Source organism: Conger conger, chromosome 3, assembly GCF_963514075.1.
Source record: "Conger conger chromosome 3, fConCon1.1, whole genome shotgun sequence".
NCBI classification, from domain to species: Eukaryota; Metazoa; Chordata; class Actinopteri; order Anguilliformes; family Congridae; genus Conger; species Conger conger.
Genome location: NC_083762.1, coordinates 64,998,788 through 65,024,159, shown reverse-complemented (window position 1 = coordinate 65,024,159; position 25,372 = coordinate 64,998,788). Strand labels below are relative to the sequence as shown.

Sequence of the window (25,372 nt, the reverse complement as noted above, 5' to 3'; positions counted from 1 at the left end):
GCTCTGTTTGGCGGGGGCAGGATTTTCAGGGAAGTGAGCCAACATTTTAACTCTCAACTGAAAGTTATGCAATGGAGTTAGATTAGTCATGGGAGCTCTCGCATTGCAGTGCTGATTGGGTTTGCTCCCAGAGAACGGCCACTGCTAACGCTCTCTAAAAGATAAATCTCCACAACAGCAGGGTCACATGGTGAGGCCCTAACAGCCAGAGAAACGCATCCCTGCGCAATGCTTCACAGCAAAACCAAACACTGTTTTGGACAGGACCGCAGGTATGGTGCCATAGCAGGTATGCTATATGCCATTTCCAGGGAGATTGCTACCATTATGTCTTTTTACATTAATAGAATTTTATAAAAATGGGTCTCTGCCATTTGTTGAATTCCGATGTCACGTTGAAGTATAATGTGTCCACCACAAGGTGATAGGCCAATGTTAGCATGAAGTAACTATTACTATGTATTGGGTTGCAGCCCCTTTTAGTAATTGGATTCTAGCTTCCAATATGACAACATAGGTAGCTGCAAGGGGCGGCACGGATGGTGCAGTGGGTAGCACTGCCGCCTCACAGCAAGGAGGTCCTGGGTTCGAATCCCCGTCGGCCGGGGCCTCTCTGTGCGGAGTTTGCATGTTCTCCCCGTGTTTGCGTGGGTTTCCTCCGGGTACTCCGGTTTCCTCCCACAGTCCAAAGACATGCATGTTAGGCTGATTGGAGAGTCTAAATTGCCCGTAGGTATGAGTGTGTGAGTGAATGGTGTGTGTGCCCTGTGATGGACTGGCGACCTGTCCAGGGTGTATTCCTGCCTTTCGCCCAATGTATGCTGGGATAGGCTCCAGCCCCCCTGCGACCCTGTTCAGGATAAGCGGGTTCAGATAATGGATGGATGGATGGATGGAGGTAGCTGCAAGATCATTTTGCCAGGTTCTGAGCTCACCTCTGTCATATTTGTCAACAGTATGATAAACAGCACTCTTTATCATAACTACAGAGGGCTGGTAATGCACAAATACAATGTTATTACTGAGATAAACTCAAAATGTGAAACATTTTATTAATGTTTCAATGAAACCAACCAAAATCAAACATTCATTTCACCAAAATCAAGGTCCCGTAATTATTGGCACCTCTGGTTTATTACTTAGTGCATCCGCCTCTGTATAACAGCATGCGGTCTTCCTGTAATGCTTGACAAGGTTAAGAGGGATTTAGAGGGATTTTGGACCATTTCTCTATGCAGATCCTTGCAAGATGGTAAAATGGTAAATGGCTGGCATTTATATAGCGCCTTTATCCAAAGCACTGTACAATTGATGCTTCTCCTTCACCCATTCATACACACACTCACACACCAACGGCGATTGGCTGCCACGTAAGGCACCAATCAGCTCCTCAGGAGCATTTGGCGGACCTCAATCCACAGGTTTTTATTGGATTGAGGTCTAGCACATGAGATGGCCACTGCAGAACATAGATTTTGTTGTCACAGAAACACTTCTGTATGGATTTTGAGGTATGCTTTAGGTCATTGTCTTGCTAGACAGCTTCACCCAAGTGTTAGCCTTGTGGGAGAGGCAACCAGATTTTCAGCCAAAATCTCCTGGATACTTTGGAATTCATTATATCATTCATTTGAATTGGTGTTCCTGGACCTCTGGAATTAACACAGCCCCAAAAAATCAGTTACCCACCATCAAATTTTGCGGTGGGTATGACGCACATCTCCTGTTATGCATCTCTGTTTCAACGGCAAATATACTGGTGCTGTATCTGACCAATTTTGTCTCATCTGGGTTCAATCCGTGTCCGTGGGGAATTCTCAGAATTTAGGGAGGACATATTTCTATAATTTATTACAGGTTTTTTATTGATGTGTGAGCGTTTTAAAGTAGAGAATTTTAATGATGTCTGATGTATTTTAATAATTGCATTTTAAGCAGCTTTGGGAAAGAGTGGCATTCATGTTCATATTTTATGGACAAGACAGAGTACTTTTCTCACCATGGGGTCCATATATGCGCTGGGATAATTTTGTTATTCTTACATTTAATTCTGTTAGATTTTGTGTCTGCCTTGCATTTCTGCTGAAGAAGAAAGTAATTCCCTAAATGAATAGATTAATTAACTAATACATCATTCTGGATTATTATAGCCTGCTTGATAGTTTTCTGTGGATTTTTACCTATAAGACTATATAATCTGTTCAAGTTAATTAAATGTAGTTCTTGATGTCACACATATACTCACTGGTCTGGGATGTACATACACTCAGTGAGTACTTTATGAGGTATTTATTAGACTTATTTTTTTTATGTTTTCTTATTTATTAGACTTATTTTGTTATGCTGCTGTAGGTTTGACACTTTGTGTGTTCAGAGATGCTCTTCTACATACCACTGTTGTAATGTATGGTTATTTGCTTTACTGTCACCTTCCTGTCCAGTCTGGTCCTTTTCCTCTGACCTCTCTCATTAGCTATTTGTTTCTGCCAACAGAACTGCTGCTCACTGGATGCTTTTATTTTTATTAATTTATTTTTTTAACCATTCTCTGCAAACTCTAGAGACTCTTGTTCATTAAAATCACAGGAAATCAGCAGTTTATGAGATACTCAAACCACTCTGTCTGGCATCAACAATCATTCCATGGTCAAAGTCACTTACATCACATTTCTTCCCCATTCTGACATTTGGTCTGAAAAACAACTGAATCTCTTGACTGCTTTTAAGCATTTAATTGTTGCCACATGATTGGCTGACTCAATATTTGCCTTAACAAGCTGGTATACAGGTCTACCTAATAAAGTAATCACTCAGTGTATGCTATCCTATATTGTAAGTCTCTATCAAGTGGCTGCTAAATAAATGTCATGTATAAAGATGCATTGTATTTAAGCTTGTATTGCCATGCTGCTTTCAGACTTAGTTGTTTCACATAATGCACACATTCAGTATTAAAACAAGATGCATGTGTGGGGTGGGGTTTTTGTGTGTATGTGTGTGTGTGTGCGCTGGAGGGTGGGTTTATTAATTTGCCCAAGGTTGACATCTTTAATAAGGCACTCAAGAACAACAGGTTTAATGTTGCTTTTTATTTTCCATGCTTTATGCAGTGACTCATTGTTATAATTATGTCCCTGTCCTTTTCATTTTGCTGTGCTCAGGGTCTGCACCCTACTCCTGTAAGAGCTTCATTTAAATGAGTCAATGTCAACGCAAAGTGGTTTACTAGAGGACAAAGAATTACTTTAGTGACTCAAATGAAGATAATTGTTCTCAGTATGAATGTTGTCAGGGAGTTAAAGACCACATTATTGGTTTAATTCATTCTGTCAAATCGTAGTTAGGTATGCACTGCTGCATTCCCCGTTTCACTCCCAGATGAGAACACTTGGTTTATTAATTGGTTTAGTCTGGAAAAGCTGCTTCATTCCAACTGAAATGCAGAACTGATTGTACTGATAGAACACAGAGCCGCACTTGTTTGAAAACAACCACGGGCCAAAATCAGATAATCCACACTTATCATCCTTCTGCAAATTGAGGAGAGAGTATATTCGATTATGTAGCCTCTGGAGATATGTATTCATATTTCACAAATCAAGTTTCATATTGGTCTTGACGCTGATTTGAGGAATAATTTGTGTGGTAATTTCCGGTGGCAGGAGCTGTATATTAATTATACAATTCACTGAGGGACCAGAACAGGTTCACTGACACCCCTGTCCGAGAATAAGCTACTGCTATCCTTTACAGCCTTATTGTGATTATTGCTAAAATAATATGGACTGGCATGACAGAAAGCAGCTATATACGGTTTGTTTGCAGGTTGTATTTGCATACATCAAAACTCACAACATATACAGTCAGCTCAATAACTGTTGACACACTTCATAAAAATGAAGAAAAAGACATAAACAACACAGAGAATACATTATATGTTACAGTACATTCAGACATATGAGCAAACAATATACTTTAATTTTGATACATTTGCTCTCATGATTTAATGTTTTTTTATCTGTTTAGTAATTTTGTTTTATTTTCAAATGAATATTTAACACTGACCACTCAATTAAAACATTTGTGAATGTTGATAATGGTTTCTGAACGGTACTCAGTTCTCTACTCCAAAGAGTGAGTGGCTCTTTAATGTACACAGCAGTGCCTTGTATGCTAATAGATCTGGAAATGAAGAAACGGCTTCTCTGAAAGCTCTGTGTCGAGCTCCTGATTTTTCATAACTGAAAATGATTCTTCCCATAAACAGCAGGGAAGTGATTCAATTATTTAGATTAGACCTTCCCAGAAAAAACATTATGGTGCACATTTTTTTAGGATGCAGAAAGCAATGAGAAAGAAAGAAGGGCAGACCATTGATACCTCAGCCTGTAACATAAGGCACAGAGGCCCGGCAGCTGAATGAGTCCTTAGTGTCCCTCTAATGATATTTTATGGAGGTTAAGAGAAGCAGGATTATGATGGCTTTCTGCCATTGCTAGGCTGCACTGTGACTTTTCTTGATGATTGTGATGTCTAGTCCAGCTACCTATTCGGGAGTAGTAACAATAGCAACAACGACAACAACAACAACAATAATAAAAATAAAAGTAATAATAATAATAATAATAATAATAATAATAATAATAATAATAATAATTGTACTGTAAGCCCACTGAACAATGGCCATTTTGGCATGTTTTGATAGGTCCCATAGTATGGTATCAAATCAAGGATGTTTTCCAGAATGACCATGGCTCATCAAACAGCGACCCCCTCTGGTCTTCTCCAAGACTCCTGCCTGTGACATCATCAGATTTGGATGGAAGACAGCTGATCAAATTTAATAGAGCAGACCTGCACCCAAGGCTTTAGCTTCCGGCTTGGAGTCATGCTGTTCAATTTTGTCTAATATGATCATAAAGAACAGGATGCAGAAATACACCAGAGCAGAAACAGCCCTCTTCTCATTTTTGTGTTTTACCTGCTACAGCGTGTGAGATGTAGAGCGCAGCCGACAGGTCAAGCCAGCATCGGATTTCATTTAATATCAAGAGCCGGTGTTGGTACTGGTGCTGGAAGACATGAGAGAATTATGTGTGTGGGGGGGGGAGGTCTTGGTGAAATTATTGTCATTTTTTGTGATTCAGCCAGACATCCGTCTGCTTTCTGATGGAAAGATCTGATGGAGAGATGGAGATACAGCATTCTGATGGAGAGGTGGAGATAGTGTTCTGATGGAGAGATGGAGATAGTGTTCTGATGGAGAGATGGAGATGCAGTGTTCTGATGGAGAGATGGAGATAGTGTTATGATGGAGAGGTGGAGATAGTGTTCTGATGGAGAGATGGAGATAGTGTTCTGATGGAGAGGTGGAGATAGTGTTCTGATAGAGAGATGGAGATGCAGTGTTATGATGGAGAGGTGGAGATAGTGTTCTGATGGAGAGGTGGAGATAGTGTTCTGATAGAGATGGAGATGCAGTGTTCTGATGGAGAGGTGGAGATAGTGTTCTGATGGAGAGGTGGAGATAGTGTTCTGATAGAGAGGTGGAGATAGTGTTCTGATAGAGAGGTGGAGATAGTGTTCTGATGGAGAGGTGGAGATAGTGTTCTGATAGAGAGGTAGAGATAGTGTTCTGATAGAGAGGTGGAGATAGTGTTCTGATAGAGAGGTGGAGATAGTGTTCTGATAGAGAGGTGGAGATAGTGTTCTGATGGAGAGGTGGAGATAGTGTTCTGATAGAGAGATGGAGATGCAGTGTTCTGATGGAGAGGTGGAGATAGTGTTCTGATAGAGAGGTGGAGATAGTGTTCTGATAGAGATGTGGAGATAGTGTTCTGATGGAGAGGTGGAGATAGTGTTCTGATAGAGAGGTGGAGATAGTGTTCTGATGGAGAGGTGGAGATAGTGTTCTGATAGAGAGATGGAGATAGTGTTCTGATGGAGAGGTGGAGATAGTGTTCTGATAGAGAGATGGAGATGCAGTGTTCTGATGGAGAGGTGGAGATAGTGTTCTGATGGAGAGGTGGAGATAGTGTTCTGATAGAGAGGTGGAGATAGTGTTCTGATAGAGAGGTGGAGATAGTGTTCTGATAGAGATGTGGAGATAGTGTTCTGATGGAGAGGTGGAGATAGTGTTCTGATAGAGAGGTGGAGATAGTGTTCTGATGGAGAGGTGGAGATAGTGTTCTGATAGAGAGATGGAGATGCAGTGTTCTGATGGAGAGGTGGAGATAGTGTTCTGATGGAGAGGTGGAGATAGTGTTCTGTCGGAAATGCAGTTCTCACACACCGTGACACTCCCCTGGGCAGACACAGAGAGATAGCAAGCAAGTCAGTTTTTCGCCCGTGTTTTATTTACGTGACAGGAGCAGGGAAGTGAGAGAGAGTGGGAGCAAACTATAAATAAACGCAGTTCATATTTTGCCGTCACCTTCACCACATCGGGATCAAAACACCGAACTAAAATAACAACGCCAAACCAAACCAAACTGTAGCTTTCACTTCGTAGCTTGTCAGCTTGTCTTTCTCGCACTAGAGCTCCTTTGTCTGTGGATCCCCAGTCTCCGACGCCTATTACAGGAAAGAGCACACATTTAACAGCCATGACTAATATGTCATGTAGTCCTACTTAACCAATAGGCGTGGTCCTCGGATTGTCCTGCCTCCTTCCTGCAAACCAAGCCCCACCTGCCACAGCAGTGTAATCAGGATTTTTTCATGACTGATGGCTGAGTGGTCTGCTCTTCGGACACACTGACAAATCTTCCTGCACATTAATCCAGTCAATACGCCCACACACGTAACTTCCCCCCAGGCCATATACATGAAAACTGTCAATAGCAATGATCTAAATGAATAAATTTGATGCCTTTTGTTCTTCTGACACAAGGGAAAATTTGCTTTGAGTCTTGTTCTACAAAGTCCTAAATACTGTCATTCCATGTAATTAATCATTTCAATATTTGTCATGTACATAATCCACACCAGTGCACATTGCTTTTTAATGTTGCACTTCCCCTGAACATAACCATCTTTCTTCATCCAAAAAACTTGAAAAATATTTCAAGAATGCTGAATTAATTTTCTTACTCTGTTGAACATTTTGAAATGGCATGCCTTTTTGATTACGGTACATATTTCTCATGCCAAGAGCCTGTCATAATATTTTAATCAAATCAGGGAAAGGCCTGGTATCTTTGTTTGCAGGGTAATTACCGGCTGGCTCTAACAGTGGAGGTGCAGAATGTAAACAGACAGCTGCTCTGGACTCTCACCTCTCACAGCGGGTAAAGCTCCATTATTATCTAGTGTCATTAAGTCAGAATATTCTCAATCATAGGGGCTTTAAAAGGCAAGCGCGTGGGAGTCAGGCCAAACGGTAAGGAGGGCGATCCTCCCGACACGCGGAGAGCTTATTAACGCAGGAGCAGTCCCTGGGAACCCGGAGCTCTGCAGTCCTCCGCTCTTTCAAGTCAGTTCATCGAGTCCTTTCACAACATCCTCTCCAACCTGCAGAAAAAAACATTGTTGTAACAACCTATGTTTGACGACGGTCATGAATTCTTTGATCGTTATCACACGGTTTTCTGATTTTGAATAAAGACGGACTGCGGTAACAGTGTGGCTGAAGTCGCGCGATCAAATCTCGAGTCGGGCTGCACACTTGAGGGACGTGAAAACTGAATTAAAATCTTTCAAAACTGAATTTAGTTTAGGTCAAGGCCTAAAGCTGCATCTGTCAAACTGGCCCCTAAATGGATAACACAATTGGCTCCATAAATGGATAATACTGTGTATGCTGTGTAAATGTAAGCTGTGTAAATTGACATGGTGTAACAGATGTAATGTAATAGAAACACTATTCAGGAATGGATTCCAGTTTGTGCAACTATATCTGCGGTGTGGGTAGCCTTTCTGTTTTCCTTTGAATAAAATAATGAAACATTTGCTATAAAGGCTAAAACTACTCCAATCTGTGTTATTTCCTTAATGTAACCAAATGCCCTGGTTGCAATTAAAATATTTTAATTTGAAATGCACAGACGTGCTGCATCTCATTAGACACAAGACATTAGACATCGAAAAATCATCTGCATCTGGTGTCGAGTATCTAAACCCGTCAAGCTCATTAATGGTGAATTCAAAACAGGTTCAGAATCATTATCATTTTAAAGAGGATACTGAAATATGTCACGGTGACCTTCAACAGTAAGAACCACATCCCGTCTGTTTCTTTGCTAAAATTAAAAGCAACAACAGTAAAATTGTTTCTTAGACAAATACTCAGATAAAGAGCTGAGGTGCCAGTGTCAAGTTACAGAACAAATAACAGACAGGGACTGGAACATTGGTAAACATATAACTACTTTGAGTACTCTTTTTCCAGTTGTGAATTTTGCAGAGACAGTGTAAAGTATTTGGCAGAATGAGGACTTTAGTTATTGGCAGAAATGAGAAAGTAGACCATAGCTTTGAGATATCAGGCCTTAGACTTTCTCAAGGCCAAGTCCAATGGCATAACATATGTATCGCATCTATAATGTAAATTTAAACATGCATAAAGTATTCATTCATTCATTATCCTAACCTGCTTATCCTGAACAGGGTCGCAGGGGGGCTGGAGCCTATCCCAGCATACATTGGGCGAAAGGCAGGAATACACCCTGGACAGGTCAGTCCATCGCAGGGCACACACACCATTCACTCACACACTCATACCTACGGGCAATTTAGACTCTCCAATCAGCCTAACCTGCATGTCTTTGGACTGTGGGAGGAAACCGGAGTACCCGGAGGAAACCCACGTAAACACAGATGGCAGAACATGCAAACTCCACACAGAGAGGCCCCGGCCGACTGGGATTCGAACCCAGGACCTCCTTGCTGTGAGGCGGCAGTGCTACCCACTGCACCATCCATGCCGCCCTATATGCATAAAGTAATCTCAGGTAATTAACTTCATGCATTTGAAAGAGACAAAGAACGTTTCCATAGTATTGGCAGTGGCAGTTGCTACAACACAGGATATCTGCAATCTATTGGTCAGCTCACCCTGAAATGACTGCACTATCCGCTGTGCTTCACAGAGGCAGACCAGGCCACTGAATGTTCTCCTGACAGCCCATGACACCACAACGTGTCCGGCAGGGCCGTAGAACGTGTACAAACTACAGGTCACATGAAAGCAATGGCACTGTCCTCCAGGGCTTGGGACAAAAGCCAGTTTGATTGTTCTGCATCAATAAGTCATGGGGCTGATGGCCCCAGAGAAAAGGCGTTTTACTAGAAAGGCTTGCCAAGCTCAAAGAGACAGTTACAAACAAAACATTTTTTTCCTCAGCATATCGCATAGCGGTAACCAAACTGCGTCTGTTTATCACAATTGCAGATCTCTGCCTTTAATTAAGCCTTGGGCAATTTCAAGCAGTGAGGGAGGAGCATAAGTAAAACTAATATTGATAATAATGAAAAATGCTTTGTTAGTTATAATTATCTTCAGGGCACCATTTCTGGAGAAGGCAGACTCTCATACACACTGAAGAGGCACCCTGTAGCGCAGTGGTTAAGGTACATGACTGGGATCCACAAGATTGGTGGTTTGAACCCCGGTGTAGCTACAATAAGATCCGCACAGCCGTTGGGCCCTTGAGCAAGGCCCTTAGCCCTGCGTTGCTCCAGGAGACAAAATAATGATTTTAAAATGTGGACTGTTACCTTAATTGTACCACTGTCCAAATATTTATAGACTGCACTGTTCTTCCTGTATATGGCCCTATTAAAGATTTGATTTTGTTGCATTGCATAGATTCACATTTATTTCCACGTGGCACTGAATATTAAATATTTATGTCATATTTAGGGCACATCACAGCATGTTGAGGATTAAAAAATTTGCTAATTTCATGAAAGAGGAGAGACTGCGGAATTTAAAATGCCATACCATTTCAGATAAACATAGTGGGATATTTATTGGAACTAACTTGTGTCTCCACCACCTGATTTCCTTTCAGGAGATGTTTCTAATTATTTCAGTTTCTTTTTATTTGCCTATTTTTTCCTGTGGTAATTATCCAATTGTGTGTGACTCCTAACACATACAGTTGTGTTCAAATAAATAGCAGTGCATTAAAAAAGAGAATAAAGTGCAACTATTTTTTTATAGCTTTTAGTTCCATGTTTCAAATGCAGTGGAAACATTACACATTCAATTCCAAATCAAAGCATTAGCAAATTTTATCTTTTAAAAGTTTTCAAATGTAATTTAAAAATTTTTACTTTAAAATGTATAAACTGAAGAAATTTTTCACTTTATATTACTGAACTAATATTTAGTTGCATAACCATTGTTTTTGATAACGCCCATTTCAGGGGCATTTCCTCTTTGGCATATGGAAACATAATCTCTTCAAGTATTTTGATGTATTCAAACTGATCCATGATCCCTGGTATACAAACCCAACACTGTAGTATGATTTTTGCACTACCATGCTTCACTGTCTTCACAGTGTAATGTAGCTTGAATTCAGTACTCGGGGGTCGTCTTACTGTCGACGACCACTAGACCCGAAAAGAACAATTTTACTCTCATCAGTCCACAGAATGTTACACTATTTCTCTTTGTTCCTTGGCAAATTTTAACAATGGTGCTTTACGGGGGCTTCTTTCTGATAGCTTAGCTTCGGTCAAACGTCTTCTGACTGTAACAGCACTTACAGGTAATCGTAGATCATCATTGATCTTTCTGGAGCTGATGAATGGCTGAATCTTTGCCATTCTGACTATTCTTCGATCCGTTTTAACAGTAGTTGCTTGTTTTCTTCTGCGTGTTTCAGGTTTTTGTTGCCATTTTAAAGCATTTGAGATCATTTTAGCTGAGCATCCTATAATTTGCTGCACTTCTTTAAGCGTTTTCCCCTCTCCAATGAAGTTTTAAATCAAATGATGTTGTTCCTCCGAACAATGTTTGGAACAGCCCATTTTACTTAGCAATTCAGAAGGAAATGTATTTTATAACAATGTGTGAAACATTTGTTTCCCTTCTTCCTTAATAAAGGACAGTTAATGACACCAACTGTATTTACCTGGCATATGCCAAGTACTTAGGGTGGTGTAAAAGAAACATTACCAAAATATGAACCACAACAATACAAACACAAACAACAATAGGGTTTACTAAGGGACTGGGGAAAGTTAGGGTGAGCAAGGACAAAAATCTAATAAATCACCAAACTGTGTTTAGAACCTGGCTGTGCTTATAGATCAGCTTACCTTTCTGGATCCAGCAAACAGTCCAAAATGTCAAACAGAGAATCAGGCACACAAGCTAACTTCATTAACAATTCATTCGGGTGCACCTACAGGCAAGGACTAAACCGGAATTGGCAGTCAGCCAAAATAGTTTGTTGACAAAAGCATAGGTACTGCTCTTTCACTCATCTGCTAGTATCCCTTACTGTAGGTTTCCTCCAAAATGCTACTGGGCCCTGAGGTGAGACAAGCGAGCCTTTACACTGGACTTTTCAACGCCTTCTGCATTTCAGAATAAATGTAGCACTTTCTTTGAATTTTTTATTAAAATGTTCACCGGGTGTTTGAAATCAGTATCAGTTAAACCACAAAGGCTTAAATAAAGCCATTGGTTTTTTGTTGTTGTTGTTATTTCATGAAATGCAAATGCAAACACTAACAAGATAAACCATTTTCAGTGAAAACATATATATCAAAATAAATACAATATAAAACATTTATAGATTCTGCCTGAAACAGGTCATGCTCACTTCAGATCCAGATGAAATATTAGTGGAACAGTTCTCCAGGCATAGGCAGAGATTTAAAACCCAAAAGCATTTGCTTTGAAAAGCCTTTTTCTTTAGAAGAAAAACGAATCAGCCCTCAAATGGTTTGTCCAATCCTTTGTAGCACTCTCGTGAATTACTTTCCAAATGCAGGTTGGCACACATAGGGTGACACCACTGAGAGAGAATTGGGCACATGGAGAAGTACCAATTCTGGTTTTCACCTGTGTTTTATTAGAGAGAGAGAGAGAGAGAGAGAGAGAGAGAGAGAGAGAGAGAGAGTTCTTAACCAAATAAATAAACAAACAAATGCAAATCATCACCATTCACTCTCATGGGATCCTGGCAAAAGTAATAAATTAAACTAAGAAAAACAAACAATGCAAAATACAAGACCTTCTGTGGAAAGAAGCACACTTAAGCTTTTTAGGCGCATGTGCCTACTTAACCAATAGGCATGGCCCCAGATTGCTACGATTCCCTCTGCCCGACTGAGCCCTGCCACACAAGTTAGTCGCTACATTATCAGAATTAAATGACATTAACAGAAAAATGTAATGACAGAACATCTCCCGATCCTCCATTAACATTGCTTAGCGCATTTTGGAAAGGGACCACACCTGAACCCCTTTTTTAAGCAGTCAGGCCTCGTCTGTGGATGTGACCCAGTCACACACACTTGTGTTGTCTGTTTACAGTCAGCACTGCATGCTGTCACAGGATAGGAGAAAACAGGAGAAGAAAGGAGAAGCCATGCAGAGATGGACATGCAAGGAAGGAGGGGGAAGCATTGCTACAAACACCACCAGCAGCCCTCGCAGTAACTGCTCCGATCGAGCGGAGCATTTCAATGAGGCCAGTTCCCCAGTGTGGGAGAAATCACAAAGAGAAGGTAGCTTCAGGAAATGGGAAATTCATGTTTTCAATCAGTGGGATTTATTGAGGTTATTAGAGGAAAAGCTTAGCAGATGAAGTAGTTCAGCTTTGGCTCCCAAGGGAGACGACGTAAGAGGTCTAATCATGGCCTGATAACACTGGTCCCCAAGTCCAACAGTCGGTTCTTCTGATTCATGCTCTGCTCAGACCGTTGTGTATCCAGTATCCTCCTATAGCAGTATACAGATCAATCCCATAAATAGAGGGATTATGTTTCCATACTGGACACAGTGCTTGGGTTTTATACCCCAAGTACCCTTGGTTCAAAATGCTGGCCAGGCAGATTGGTGATAAGCTATGCATTTCCTTCACTATCACAGTGCTTTGTGACTGACTGACTCAACCAGTCAGCTGAGATATGTCTGTGGCACCTGCACACAGCAGTCAACCACAAGATCATGGTCTGAGGTCAAAGGTTAGAGAGGCAAACCATGGTAGTGGTTTTGAAGCAGCAAAATGTACTTGCATATGTGCACACACACACCCACACTCACATTCCAGAGCCTTATGGTCAGGCTCCAAGCTAAACCACTTTGGTTCCAAAACATGGGTAAACATTCTCAACAAATATTGTAAAGTGCTATTCACATTCATTATTTTTAGTTTAACAAATTTCTGTCTAACTCTAATCGCTTGTCCATTTGAAGAAGTTTTAACAATTTTTTCGACAACTCTAAACACTTAACATTTTCACCTGATAAATTGGCCTGAACATGAAGGATGATTCACTCAGGACTAAATGTAATGAATTGTGGAAAGCAATTTAATGCACCAGAGCTTAGAGGACATATTTGTCCACTCACTGTGGAGATATGTAAATACTGACATACTTGCTAACAGAGTAACAGAGCCTGTTTTCACAATGTGTCTCATTATTTGCTGGTTGACTCGGTTTTCAATAGCTGCAGCAAGAGGTCATGTTTTCAATAGCTGCAGCAAGGGGTCATGCTTCACATAACACCTTATGCAACATTGTATGCCAAACGTGACAAAATTAACAATGTCACCTGGCTAATGGCTAAACATGATAAAGGGTGACATAAAACGTACTTAGGAATGTTGGGCTAATTGTGACAAAACACATGATGTCACTTGATGTCAACAACCCAAATCAACCTGCAGAAAGTTAGTCCCAATGAAGTTACATGGCAGTAAATATGTCTTGCATTAAAAGTATCCCACACAGCTGTGCCACAATAGCTAATAGTACTTAGTGATGATGATGTGAAAATGCCCTTTAAATATGCACCTACTCTTAGCTTGCATCATCCAGTCCTTCCAGGCTTTGTCATTAATTTGAGGTGGTCATTAACTTGTGCTTCTGTTCAACATCGTATGACTTTCCATCCTAATTCCAGAGTTATAACTCATGTTTTACTTTCTTTCATGAAACATTAGCTACTCCTTTTAGTAACATATTAGTATATTGCATAGTGTCATGCATCCTGTAAGTGACATCCCTTTCAGTGTCATTGTTCTAATGCTGAGGTATTGCTTTATAAATCATTCATAGATGCATTGTGGAATATTCCAAAGTCGTTCTATTTTAGTCACACCAGTACCAGTATTTCTAAAGTTAAGCTGCTGCACCCTTTAAAGTTAAATCATTAACATTCCGAATTTTGAAGTCATGCTTTCAAAATCATTCATAGATGCTTTATGTAGTATTGCATTGCACTGTACAATGTGTTCCTTCATTTAAAGTGAAACCCTTTTCAACATATCATGGCTTGCTTTATAATCCACACTCTTGCTTAACAAAATATACGACTGTACCTACTTTAAAGCTAAATCAGTTTCACCATCCCTAAAGCTAATACGCTACCTTACAATCTATATAAATTCTCATTGTAGTAGTCTGCTGGTTAAAGTGAAACCATTCATATTCATATGAATGAATCATTATAGTGTCTAACTTCCCTTGGGTTGATTTGGATTCTTTTCTTGACATCAAGTGACATCAGAAGACACATCAGTTAGCCAAGCAGCCTACATAAGCATGTTTGATATCACCCTTTAAAACAATTAGCCATTAGCCAGGTGACATTGTTGGTTATGTTACATTTGACATAATGTTTCATTAGGTGTCACTGTATGTTGCCATGTTTTTTATCATGAAATTACCAGTTGAACAGGTGTCCTGTGCAAATGCATAAAAGCACAGGCAAATGCTGACTCACATTGTGTGCTGCCACTTCTTTTCACTCTACAGTCTAGGATGTAACTACATTGACACCCACTGTAGGCTACTATCAAACACATGTTTTTATTTTGAGTCTTTTCATAGTGTGCCAATGTCTTGTCACAACACTTATGATTGGTCATTCCTGTATTGTGCACTATATATATTATGATTATGACGATGCTTATTATTATTATTATTATTATTATTATTATTATTATTATTACGTAGTAGTAGTAGCAGCAGCAGTATGGGACACCTTGTTCTAAAACGAAAGAGCAGTGCGTGTTCCCATGGTCAAATGCGAGACTTACATAAGCAGGACAAAGGTGTGACTGTTTCTCTTTGGCTGTGTGTTGTTAGAAAATTCCTCTAATGTCCAATAGTAACGAAGCAAGCAGACCACGCAGCTTCTGATTGGCTTTGAGTTTTGTCCATCCGTCTAAGTCCGAACCTCCGGAAGTATAGTCAATAGAGTAAAAACACTGGGCAGGGTGCTGGACTTAACTTTTTCCTGCGGATAAAAAAAAAATAAGGTACTAAAGGGAAAATAGTTAAAGTGCACAGAGATAGGTAGATGATTTAGTAACGTTAGCTCACACGGCGTATCTTATATATATATACACATATATAAACACTTTGTCGGTATGGTATATTTAGTAGGCTATGTTTGCACCTGCTAATTGCAGGTCCGCTTTTAACGAACTGTAACTTTATATGAAAAGCAGTTAACGTTAGCTACAGTAGCTAGCTAGGACAGTTTGCGGGCTATATATAATTAACCGTGGTTGTAATGGATTCGAAGAATAAATTAAATGTACAGAAAAAAGCGCTGGAAAATGGTTGCAACTCGATTTTGGTCGGCTAGTTCTTTATTTTAATCAAATAAAAGCGTCATAATGCGATTGGGGTGACAGCGCTAGCTTTAATAAAAAAGCTGTAGGATTTCTATTAAAATGACCTAACACACGAACCAGTGCTGTTTCGTTTTGCCTAGTTCAAATTCAGATTGCAGTTGGGTTGGCACTTCGTTAGCAATAGTTTAATCAAAAATAATTTCTACATTTAAAACGCATATGTAAATGTTCTTTCTTATGAGACATTGTGTATGTCCGTAACTTGTTGGTCCTCTGACGACCCCGACGCCTGATTCCTGTACCTCCCTATCAGTTGACAGGATTAGATACGAAGGTTCCACCATGGCGAGCGATAACAGGAAGAGACCGTCGCTCAAAGAAGACCTGACCTGTTCCATTTGCTACGAGCTCTTCACCGACCCCGTCATGCTGGCCTGCATGCATCACTTCTGCAGGGCTTGCATCTCCACATACTGGAGGGGTCTCCGGGGTTTTGTATCTTGCCCACAGTGCAGGCGGGAATTCCCCAACCGGCAGCTCCTGACCAACTTTCTTGTGTCGGGCATGGTGGACAAGGTGAGGGCAAACTCCAGCGAAGGCTACCAGAAGGATTTGCAGGTGAGCCTCACGCCTTTGCTGGTTAAACATGTTGCCCGTCGACTTCTCCAACACATTCTGTTGATTCTCCAGTCTTAACAGATGCAGACGAGGACCCCAAAATACACTTAACATATAAGGCCCTGGCATACTCAGTTGTTTCTATTCACACATATTTTAAATCCTGTGCCAACTGTGTGCAATCCCGCGTTGACCAGTGTCCTTGATACATTTTCCTCAGATTTTTCAAAATCCCCACTTTCCTGGAACGTAAAATGGCAAAACAAAATTGTTTTATATATAATGTTTTTGTCATGAGTATTTTCTTACAATATTGACACTGGCCATTAAAGGAGGTCTGGGTGTCTTTTTAGCCTCAACGTCGACCAAAGTGGGTTACAGACTGTATTAAAATCAGTGTTCATATGTTTTTCTCGCTGCTCAGAATTCAGATGGTCAGCTGCCTGCGATGTTGCTCACTTAAACATCGACCTTAGCAGGAATTTTTATTTCTGTGAAGACTTAGCATAACAGACATGGTCTTGGATGACCACAGGGCGGAGGTGGAGATGTCCAGTGTGTCAGTGACTGGAGGCTTGCCTAATGGATCTGAATGGACATTTTACATCCTGAAACAGAGGAGTCATACCACATGACACCACAGAAGAGCCAGTTCAGGTTGAATGGTTATTTCAGTACTAACCCAATGATAGGGGGGTCGTGTGGTGTGGTTTTTAATGAAATGTAAAGCTTCATTTAGTTCTGTGCAGGGTTTACATTATTTTCAATGTATGTGGCACATATTTACATATTCACCCATGATTCATGTGTAAGAATCCCTACCACATACAGACCATTCCCCACTAGTTTCCAGGATTAGGCTTGGCTTATGGCATAATGCCACTCAAATTGAGAGGAATGGCAATGCTCTGATTCTTAGTACACATTGTAATTGTGGCTGTTGTTTACATTTTGTTTATGTTTATTCCGGCTGTGTAAATTAGTTTATTATAAAGTCAATAAAGTCACCACAATAAAGTATATTGGTGTGTAACCACATGACTTGCGTGTCATGTGAATGGCGTTTCCTTGTTGTTGTTTTGTGACAGTGCTTGGCAGATTTTGTGCTTGCATAGCAGATGGCAGTAGCTGACACATCAAGTTTCAGGTCTCTTGCGGTCATGCCGATTTTGCCATTACTCTTTCCCGTTTTCTTGGAAATGGGTCTCTAAATCACCACCACAGTTTTCTGTTTTTGTCACCATTATTTACTTTCACTTTATATACAACTTGTGAATACTTCCGCCGTACCATTTCAATTACTCCTAGTTTTGCCAGCATAATCTATAACTGGGCAGTGCTGAGCTGAAATTGCCTTGTTGTATGCTGAATTGTATGTATGAAAGTGAATCTGTGAGATTTGCTGTCTGGGTTGTGTTTGTACGTAACCCGCAGTACACTCTACCAGCCCTTTAGTTTCCTGTATACAACTAATTTATGATAAGAGCACTTCAGTTCAGTTGTGCTCTGCTGAACACTTCTGGGGAGAATTGTACTGAGTTAGCTATATAACTGCGATGAGTAAAACAGGGAGCGGCTCTTTTTACTTCAGTCCCTGTTCCGGTTTTACTCAGTGCAGTTATTCAGCTAACTCCGTAATTCTGCGTCATGAAATGGGGCCCTGGTCTCTACGGGTATGAATGAGAAATGTCTCACACTCACTCCAGTTGCACACACCTCAAGCGTAGACCTTGAACAGCAGCGCTCTGGGAAGCGCTCGTGTCCTACGAGTAAATGCTGGGGACGTTCCAAACCACGGGAAATGGCACCAGGCCCAGACGATCGCCCTTGGGAAACGCGGGGCAGATGTAGCCGTTTAAAAACCTCCAGAATTCACGTGTGATCACCGTTTTATTTCAGAATCAGCTGAAAGACTCCCTAGAGTCTTACCATGCAAAGAGGGAGGAGTACCTGAACATGATCCGCCAGGACAAGGAGAAGGTGGACACCATAAAGGTATGTTGCGTAGCACCGCTCCAGAGTGACTCCCTGATTTTAGCATATGTGACAGGAGCTAGTAAATGTTCCGCTGGTTCAGTTTGGGTTTCTAAATCCTGGACTGCTCAGCTGTTGCTTACCTTTTCTTGGTGAACACATGATGTACATATTGATAATAAGTTCTTAAAGGAGTCGTTTTGAATGAAAAATAATGAAAATTGGTGTCAGGAGTGTGTTTGTACCTTCACCTGGAATTCTTTATCATCTTTTCCTTTCTCTTTCTCACTTGCTCGCTTTCCCCCCTCTATCTTTCACTTTCTCTCTCTCTCACTTTCCCCCATTCTCATGCTCTCCCTCTCTCTTTCTATCTCTTTATGTCTCTGCCTCCCCATCTCCCTCTCTCTCTCCTTGCCTCTCTCTCTTGCTCTCCCTCTCTTCCCCTCTCCCTCTCTCTCCCCCTCCTCTCTCTCTTGCTCTCCCTCTCTTCCTCTCTCTCCCCTTCCCTCTCTCGTGCTCTCCCTCTCTTCCTCTCTCTTCCTCTCTTTCTCTCTCTCCCTCCCTCTCCCTCTCTCTCTCCCTCCCTCTCTCCCTCTCTCTCTCTCCCTCCCTCTCTCCCTCTCTCTCTCCCTCTCTCCCTCTCTCTCTCCCTCTCTCCCTCTCTCTCTCCCTCCCTCTCTCCCTCTCCCTCTCCCTCTCTCTCTCCCTCTCTCTCTCTCTCTCTCTCCCTCTCTCCCTCTCTCTCTCCCTCCCCCTGTCTCTTACGCACAGAGGGTGGGTGTGGAGCTGCAGGCCCGGGTGCAGGGGGAGTTCCAGGCTCTGCGGGACCTCCTGCAGCAGGAGGAGGGGGAGGTGCTGGAGGAGTTGAGGCGGGAGCAGGCGGAGGTGCTGGAGCAGGCGGAGCAGAGGCTGGAGCAGCTGCGGACGGCCGTGCAGGAGGCCGAGGAGAGCGTGCGCGTGCTGCAGCAGGCTGCTGACGCCATGGAGACCAGCGTGTTGGTGGAGGTGAGGGGACTGTTTTAAACGCACACTCTTTCTGGTCATCACTCGCCAGTGACTTACTATTTTGCACTTTACAGGCCACACAGTACTACAGGAGAGCCAATGACTATTTTACACCCTACAGACCATACATGGTACTACAGGAAGTGGCTAGCAACATTGAGAGGAAAGGTATCTAGGTAGCAAATTGATGACAGTAAATTGTTTGGAGGTAAATTATCCTAATAAATTGAGGTTGAAAGGAATATAATATAAAGGAATTTTATATTCTGGCAGGACGTGTCAGTTATGTGGAGTCCTGCTGTAAATCAGAAACGGATCATCAAATGGAAGAGGCCACAATAGCCTGTGGCTATAGGACACACACAGCTGCATACTGAGGAGCCAGTGCACAACATCGTCAGCTTTTTCATTCCAGCGCAAAGTCCAGGCAGACGCTGGTGCCGTTTTTTTTCTGGCAGCTGTCTCCCCCCTGGGCAGCGGTAAATACGTTAAATCCGCTTAAAAATTCAGAGGTGCACAGTCCCCCAGGGAAGCGGGGAAACGTTTATACCATTAACGCTTTGTTAAAGAGATGAAAGCCGCCGTCCTCCATTATCCGTGCGGAACCGTGATGTGTGTGCGCGAGGGACAGCCCGGGGGGGGGGGGGCGGGAGCACTGGGCCGGTTTGTGCCTCTCGCTGGTCCGCTTCTCCTTCTGCCATTTTACCTCCGTTTCACCTGACCGCACTGTAACGCCGGGGCAGGGTTTCACGCTGCACGTCCCTCCTGACCAGGCTCAGAGGGAGGCTCTTCAGCGCAAAATGGTTATGTAAAGGGAAGCTTTTCACACCGGAGGGTAAATTGGATGCCGGCGCGGTGTGAAAATGTTTGCACCTGAAAAATGTTAAATTTCACCGTCGTCGCAGGCTCCCTGTTTATATTGTGCAATGTTTTCGTATGTTGATTTCTGTGAACTCTTTACCTGAGGGGTATGTTTATTCAGTGGAGCAGGATGTTTGATGTGAGGGCAGTGTTTGCTGCTCCAGCAGCCGAATGTCCTTGGGGCCTTCGGTGAAGCTAGTGAAGCTCTTGTTTGGTTCAGAGTGTGTGTGCATGCGTGTGTGGGTGTGTGTGTATGTGTGCGCATGAGCGTATGTATGCATGTATGCATCTGCGCCTGAGCGTATATGCATGTGTGTGTGTGCGTGTAAGCCTGCGTGTAAGCATGTATGAGCGTGTGTATGTGCTTGTGTAATATACCTGTGCTAGGATATTACTGGCCACAGTGGCTTCTGGATTCTAAAAATGACCAGCCATTTTATCAGCTACAGTGCCTTTTACAATATAGCACACACTGTTTACAAGTGGTTGCAAAAGTAGAGCATCTTCCAGCCACAAGCAACATTTTACCAGCTTTTGGCTGGTGGCTGCTGTTAATGATATACCCTGGCTGGGACAGCTTTTCAGAGTCTGGGCCCATTAGGACGAGCTGTGACCACGTTTCAGAACTCACTCGGGTTCAAACTGGGTCTCCTCATTCTGCTGCTGGCTTCTTTATTGAGCCGCAGTGCATTATGGGAAAACAGTGTGTGCCTCTGGCTTCATAAATTTATCATGGCTCGCATGAACAGTATGTCGTTATATAATAATTTTGTTAATAACTATGGCGTGAATGTATCGTTTCTGTATTATGAATATTTGTTTAATCTGGTTTTCCCCTTCCCTTTTAGCTTCCGGAGGTGAATATGAGGTGGGTGTTGTTTTTATAATTTCATAAAGTGTGAAATTATGGTGACACTATTTCTGTTCACAGCGGGAGAGAGAAACAATAATGTTCCTGAAAATATTTCTTAACTGAAAAGCGTTTTACATTAAAGCGGATTATTTTGTTGGAGGGGCAAAATGACTGGGGAGCTGACTATTCGTTTTGAAATCGTGAGATTTTAGCAAGATGGCAGCTGCTGATCGGATGCGTTTTGGACGTCTCTGGGAAATCCTTATTTCTGCTTTTCAGCCTTCTAATGTTTAGCATACGGGATGTTTTCATGCACCGGATTAGAAAAAAAACAATTCCATCGGTTAGCCTGTCTCATGCTGCCAAAACCAAGGCTCATCTCGCTGTTATGTAAGACTGTCGTACTTGGCGCTGTTTTTATTGGAGACAAATGGTTCCATCTCTAAATTGCTTCTCGAAACGTCTTTATAAAACTTCATTATACCAGAAGGGAGTGACAAGGAAATGATTGCTCCTGTATTCAGGTAAATTCCTTGACATTGAATATCCTAACCACCCGTTTTATAGTTTTTTTATTTAATTATTATTATTATTTCTTTTTTAAAATAAAGTTTACAGAAAGTCTTTTTTTTTTTTTTTTTTTTTTTTAGATTTTTCCCTTTTTCTCCCAATTTGGTAGGCAATTGTACCTCGTCTGATTCAATTGGAGGTAGTCGTATTAGATGTACCGCCCGTACCCCGTCCCTCGGCGGCCCGAATGAGAGCAACACACCTTCTTCAAGCCGTCTCGTCTCGTGCCCGTTGCCGTGATTCCGAGGCGCCCGAGGTGCTTATTGTGCGGCGATCTAATAACCCTGCCAAGTCCCTCCCTCTGGAGCAGCAAGCCAATTATTGCTGCCCCGCGTGAGCCGGCCAAACTTGGCTTTTGGCAGGACTGAGAATCGAACCCCGGTCCCTGGTGTGCAACTGCAGCAAACTGCAACCTACAGAAAGTCTTTAAAGTAGCCGAACTTTCGTGATAGAAATCTCTTGGTCTGTGGCACCAGCCCACATCAGTGCCTTGTGAAATACAGAGCTGGCCTTTTAATTCCGGGAAGCAGAGTCCTGAAGCCATTTGTAGCACTGCGGGATGCCTCCTTTATAATGCAGAGCAAGGTGCTGTCGAGCACGATTCCAGCGCGCGATAAGCTATCGAGCTTAAAGCCGGCAGTCGCATGAAATGTCACTGTAACCTTCTTCCTCCCACCGTATCGGTCTCGAATATGTTCTTTTTGTTGAGGAATTGAAAGGGTACCTAAGTGAAGTGATGTCCATTGCTGAGGGCGGCTTTGGGATTTTTACAGACTGCCGTATCTCAGATATGAACCCTGAGCATGGGTTGCATCTTCTTGTGTGATCTTAATTCGTTTTTTTTTTTTTGCTTCTCCAGACCATCTCTGCAGGTGGAGAAGGAAGCTGAGTTTGACGTGAAAGCTTTCACCGCTCGATACTCTGGCCCCCTGCAGTACATCACCTGGAGGAGGATGTTCAAGCTGCTTAAACCAGGTAAGCAGTCGACCTGGTGTGCTGGTATACAGGTATCCTGGGAGTGAACAACCATCTTATTTCAAATGCTGATTAAGTATTTATTTGGTGTGTATATACCAGCATGAAAAACTCAACATTAGCCAAATTTCTGCAACATTAGCCCAATTTCTACGAGAACCACAATTAAGTGGTTCTTGCAGATATAGCATGAGTCATTTGCAGTGTGTGCATTCTCCTTCATTCTTCTTCGTTCATTCTCCTTCCCCCTCCAGCTCCCGCTCCGCTGACCTTCGACCCGGAAACGGCGCATCCGAGCCTGTGCCTCTCGCGGGACAAGACCAGCGTGGTGGAGTGCCAGGAGATGCTCCCGTACAAACGCAACCCCAAACGCTTCACTCAGTGCGTCAACGTGCTGGCCGCCCAGTGCTTCCTGTCCGGCAGGCACTACTGGGAGGTGGGTGTGGGCGGGAGCACCAAGTGGGACCTGGGCGTGGCCATGGAGGTGGTGGATCGGCGAGCGCGGGCCAAGCTGAGCCCCGAGAACGGGTACTGGACCCTGCGTCTGCGCGAGGGCGGGCGATACTCGGCCGGGACCCAGCCCTGGACCCCTCTGCAGGTGGACGCCCCGCCCCGCTTCGTGGGCGTGTTTCTGGACTGCGAGGAGCGCGTGGTGTCCTTCTACAACGCCGAGAGCATGCGGCTCATCTACGCCTTCAACCACGGCCCCCGGGGTCGGGTCTACCCCTTCTTCAGCACCTGCGTGAGCGAGCGTGGCCAGAAGCCTCAGCCAATCAAGCTGCTCCACTTCCCCCAAGACCCTCTCTGAGCACCTCCCACTGGCCAAATCAATCACCATATTATAGACTACTGTCTAACCCCCGACAGGCACTCCTCTGTATTACACAGAGCTTGTGTGAGCCCCCTACAGGCACTTCTCTGTATTACACAGAACTTGTGTGAGCCCCCTACAGGCACTTCTCTGTATTGCACAGAGCTTGTGTGAGCCCCCTACTGGCACTTCTCTGAATTACACAGAGCTTATGTGAGCCCCCTACAGGCACTTCTCTGTATTGCACAGAGCTTGTGTCAGCCCACTACAGGCACTTCTCTGTATGACACAGAGCTTCTGTGAGCCCCCCTACTGCTGTATTGGTGTTTCCCTGTATTACACAGAGCTCATGTGAGCTCCTACTGGTGTTTCCCTGTATTACACAGAGCTTCTGTGAGCCCCCTACTGGTGTTTCCCTGTATTACACAGCACCTATGAGCCCCCTACTGGTGTTTCCCTATATTATATAGCACTGCTGTCAGTGTCAGCTGTCAGTATATCTGTATAACACTAGCTGGGAGCCCGCCTTAGCGTCTGTTTTCTGCTGTCGATGGAGGGTTTTCTCTCAGTCTCGTTCTTTTCCTCTCTACTGCTTAACTGTGGTAATTAGCCAAGTTTCTATGCCAGCGTGCCTCTCAATCCACCTTATGGCCACATTTTTATTCATTTACAGCGACAGGCACAGTTATAGTCCCTGCCAAATGCTTCCTTTCTTTGTTGAAAATATTGTAATATGCCAAAATGAAGTAAATGATTGTTTCAATTAGCAAACTTAATGTGAACGATGTCAGCGCAGTGCACGTGTGCAGTGCACGTCTCCTAAGATCCAAAGAGCTGAGCTGGAGTCGGCCCAGTGATTCTCCACCTCAGCCTCCCCCCTCCACGTGCCCATGTCAGGCATGTGGTGGTGTGGGTGCACGTGGGAGTTGCAGTCTTTTTCCATTACTGTGAATCCATCATATAGTGTGTAATGTTACATGAAGGGTAAAGGGGAAGCGGGTGGGGTAGATGGCTGAAGTATGTTAGCCTCGTAAATCTGCGGTAGATACCTGAAGTATGTTGGTATCGTAAATCGCAGTACGGGCGATTGAGAGGATTATTCTCCTCACCGTAAAGCACCCTGAGTGCCTTAGGAGGGGCCGTGAATTTACAGGTCTGACTTAGAGGTTATGGTTTATAGACTACCGCTCTGTTTTAAGACATTTACTATGCATGTGTGTGTAATGTACTCTTTTCATTGTGAAAATAGTTTCAAACTGGAAAAATGTTCCATCTTATTCTCTTTAGTACAGTGGCAGCACATACGCACACTGTTGTGTCTGACTGTTTATTCACAGTGAGGTGCTTGTTTGAGTCATGCTGGTCAGGACTACAGATTTTCCTGCTGAAACAGCTTGACTCAGACTGCGGCTGTTCTTTAGTATAAACGCTTTTCCCTCTTCCAACTCCCAGGTGAACTGCTGAACCATTTATGCTCATGCAAGACATAAATTTTTTAAATGTCTTCTGTAATACAATGGAATGAATTTCTCTGTAACTACTTTGATTTTCTTTTAATTCCGATCCCATTTTAACTATTTCTTGAAAATGAATCAATATGTAAATGCTACTCAGTACAACCACGTGATTGATTAGAAAATATGGTGTACTTTTACCTTCAGAAAATAAACTGAAACAAAACCGCCTTCTGATGACGCCATCTGTTATTGTAATATGAACAGAAAGTTGTGTGGTTGTGTGTGTGCTTGTGTGCATGGAAAGAACAACCCGCAACACAGTGCACAATGTTTCTGTGCTCAAACACACTCTCCTCCCCTGTAGCACACCTCTCTGTGCCCCTGTGAATTCTGGGTAAATGTGGGATTAATGGTGTGTACTCTGATTCCCTGCACCTGGAATCACTCGCATGTCCAGGTTTTATTTTGTTTTTAA

The 25,372-nt window shown here is 42.8% G+C and overlaps 1 protein-coding gene across 1 annotated transcript; it reads left to right on the top strand.

The window, feature by feature from the left end:
* The first annotated feature begins 15,387 nt into the window (after positions 1-15,387).
* trim105 (tripartite motif containing 105) lies at positions 15,388-25,124 on the top strand. The gene is made up of 7 exons (XM_061236977.1): positions 15,388-15,452; positions 16,087-16,391; positions 18,291-18,386; positions 19,137-19,370; positions 21,080-21,099; positions 22,514-22,629; positions 22,884-25,124. The coding sequence occupies exons 2-7, from the start codon at positions 16,116-16,118 to the stop codon at positions 23,435-23,437; spliced, it is 1,296 nt and encodes a 431-aa protein (XP_061092961.1). The 5' UTR covers positions 15,388-15,452; positions 16,087-16,115; the 3' UTR covers positions 23,438-25,124.
* Positions 25,125-25,372: the final 248 nt, after the last annotated feature.

Excerpts from the sequence above, each read along its gene's own strand:
- trim105 (XM_061236977.1), top strand. The coding sequence starts at position 16,116 with ATGGCGAGCGATAACAGGAAGAGACCGTCGCTCAAAGAAGACCTGACC. Across the intron at positions 19,371-21,079 it reads AGACCAGCGTGTTGGTGGAG|CTTCCGGAGGTGAATATGAG; the intron begins GTGAGGGGACTG and ends CTTCCCTTTTAG. Across the intron at positions 22,630-22,883 it reads GTTCAAGCTGCTTAAACCAG|CTCCCGCTCCGCTGACCTTC; the intron begins GTAAGCAGTCGA and ends TTCCCCCTCCAG.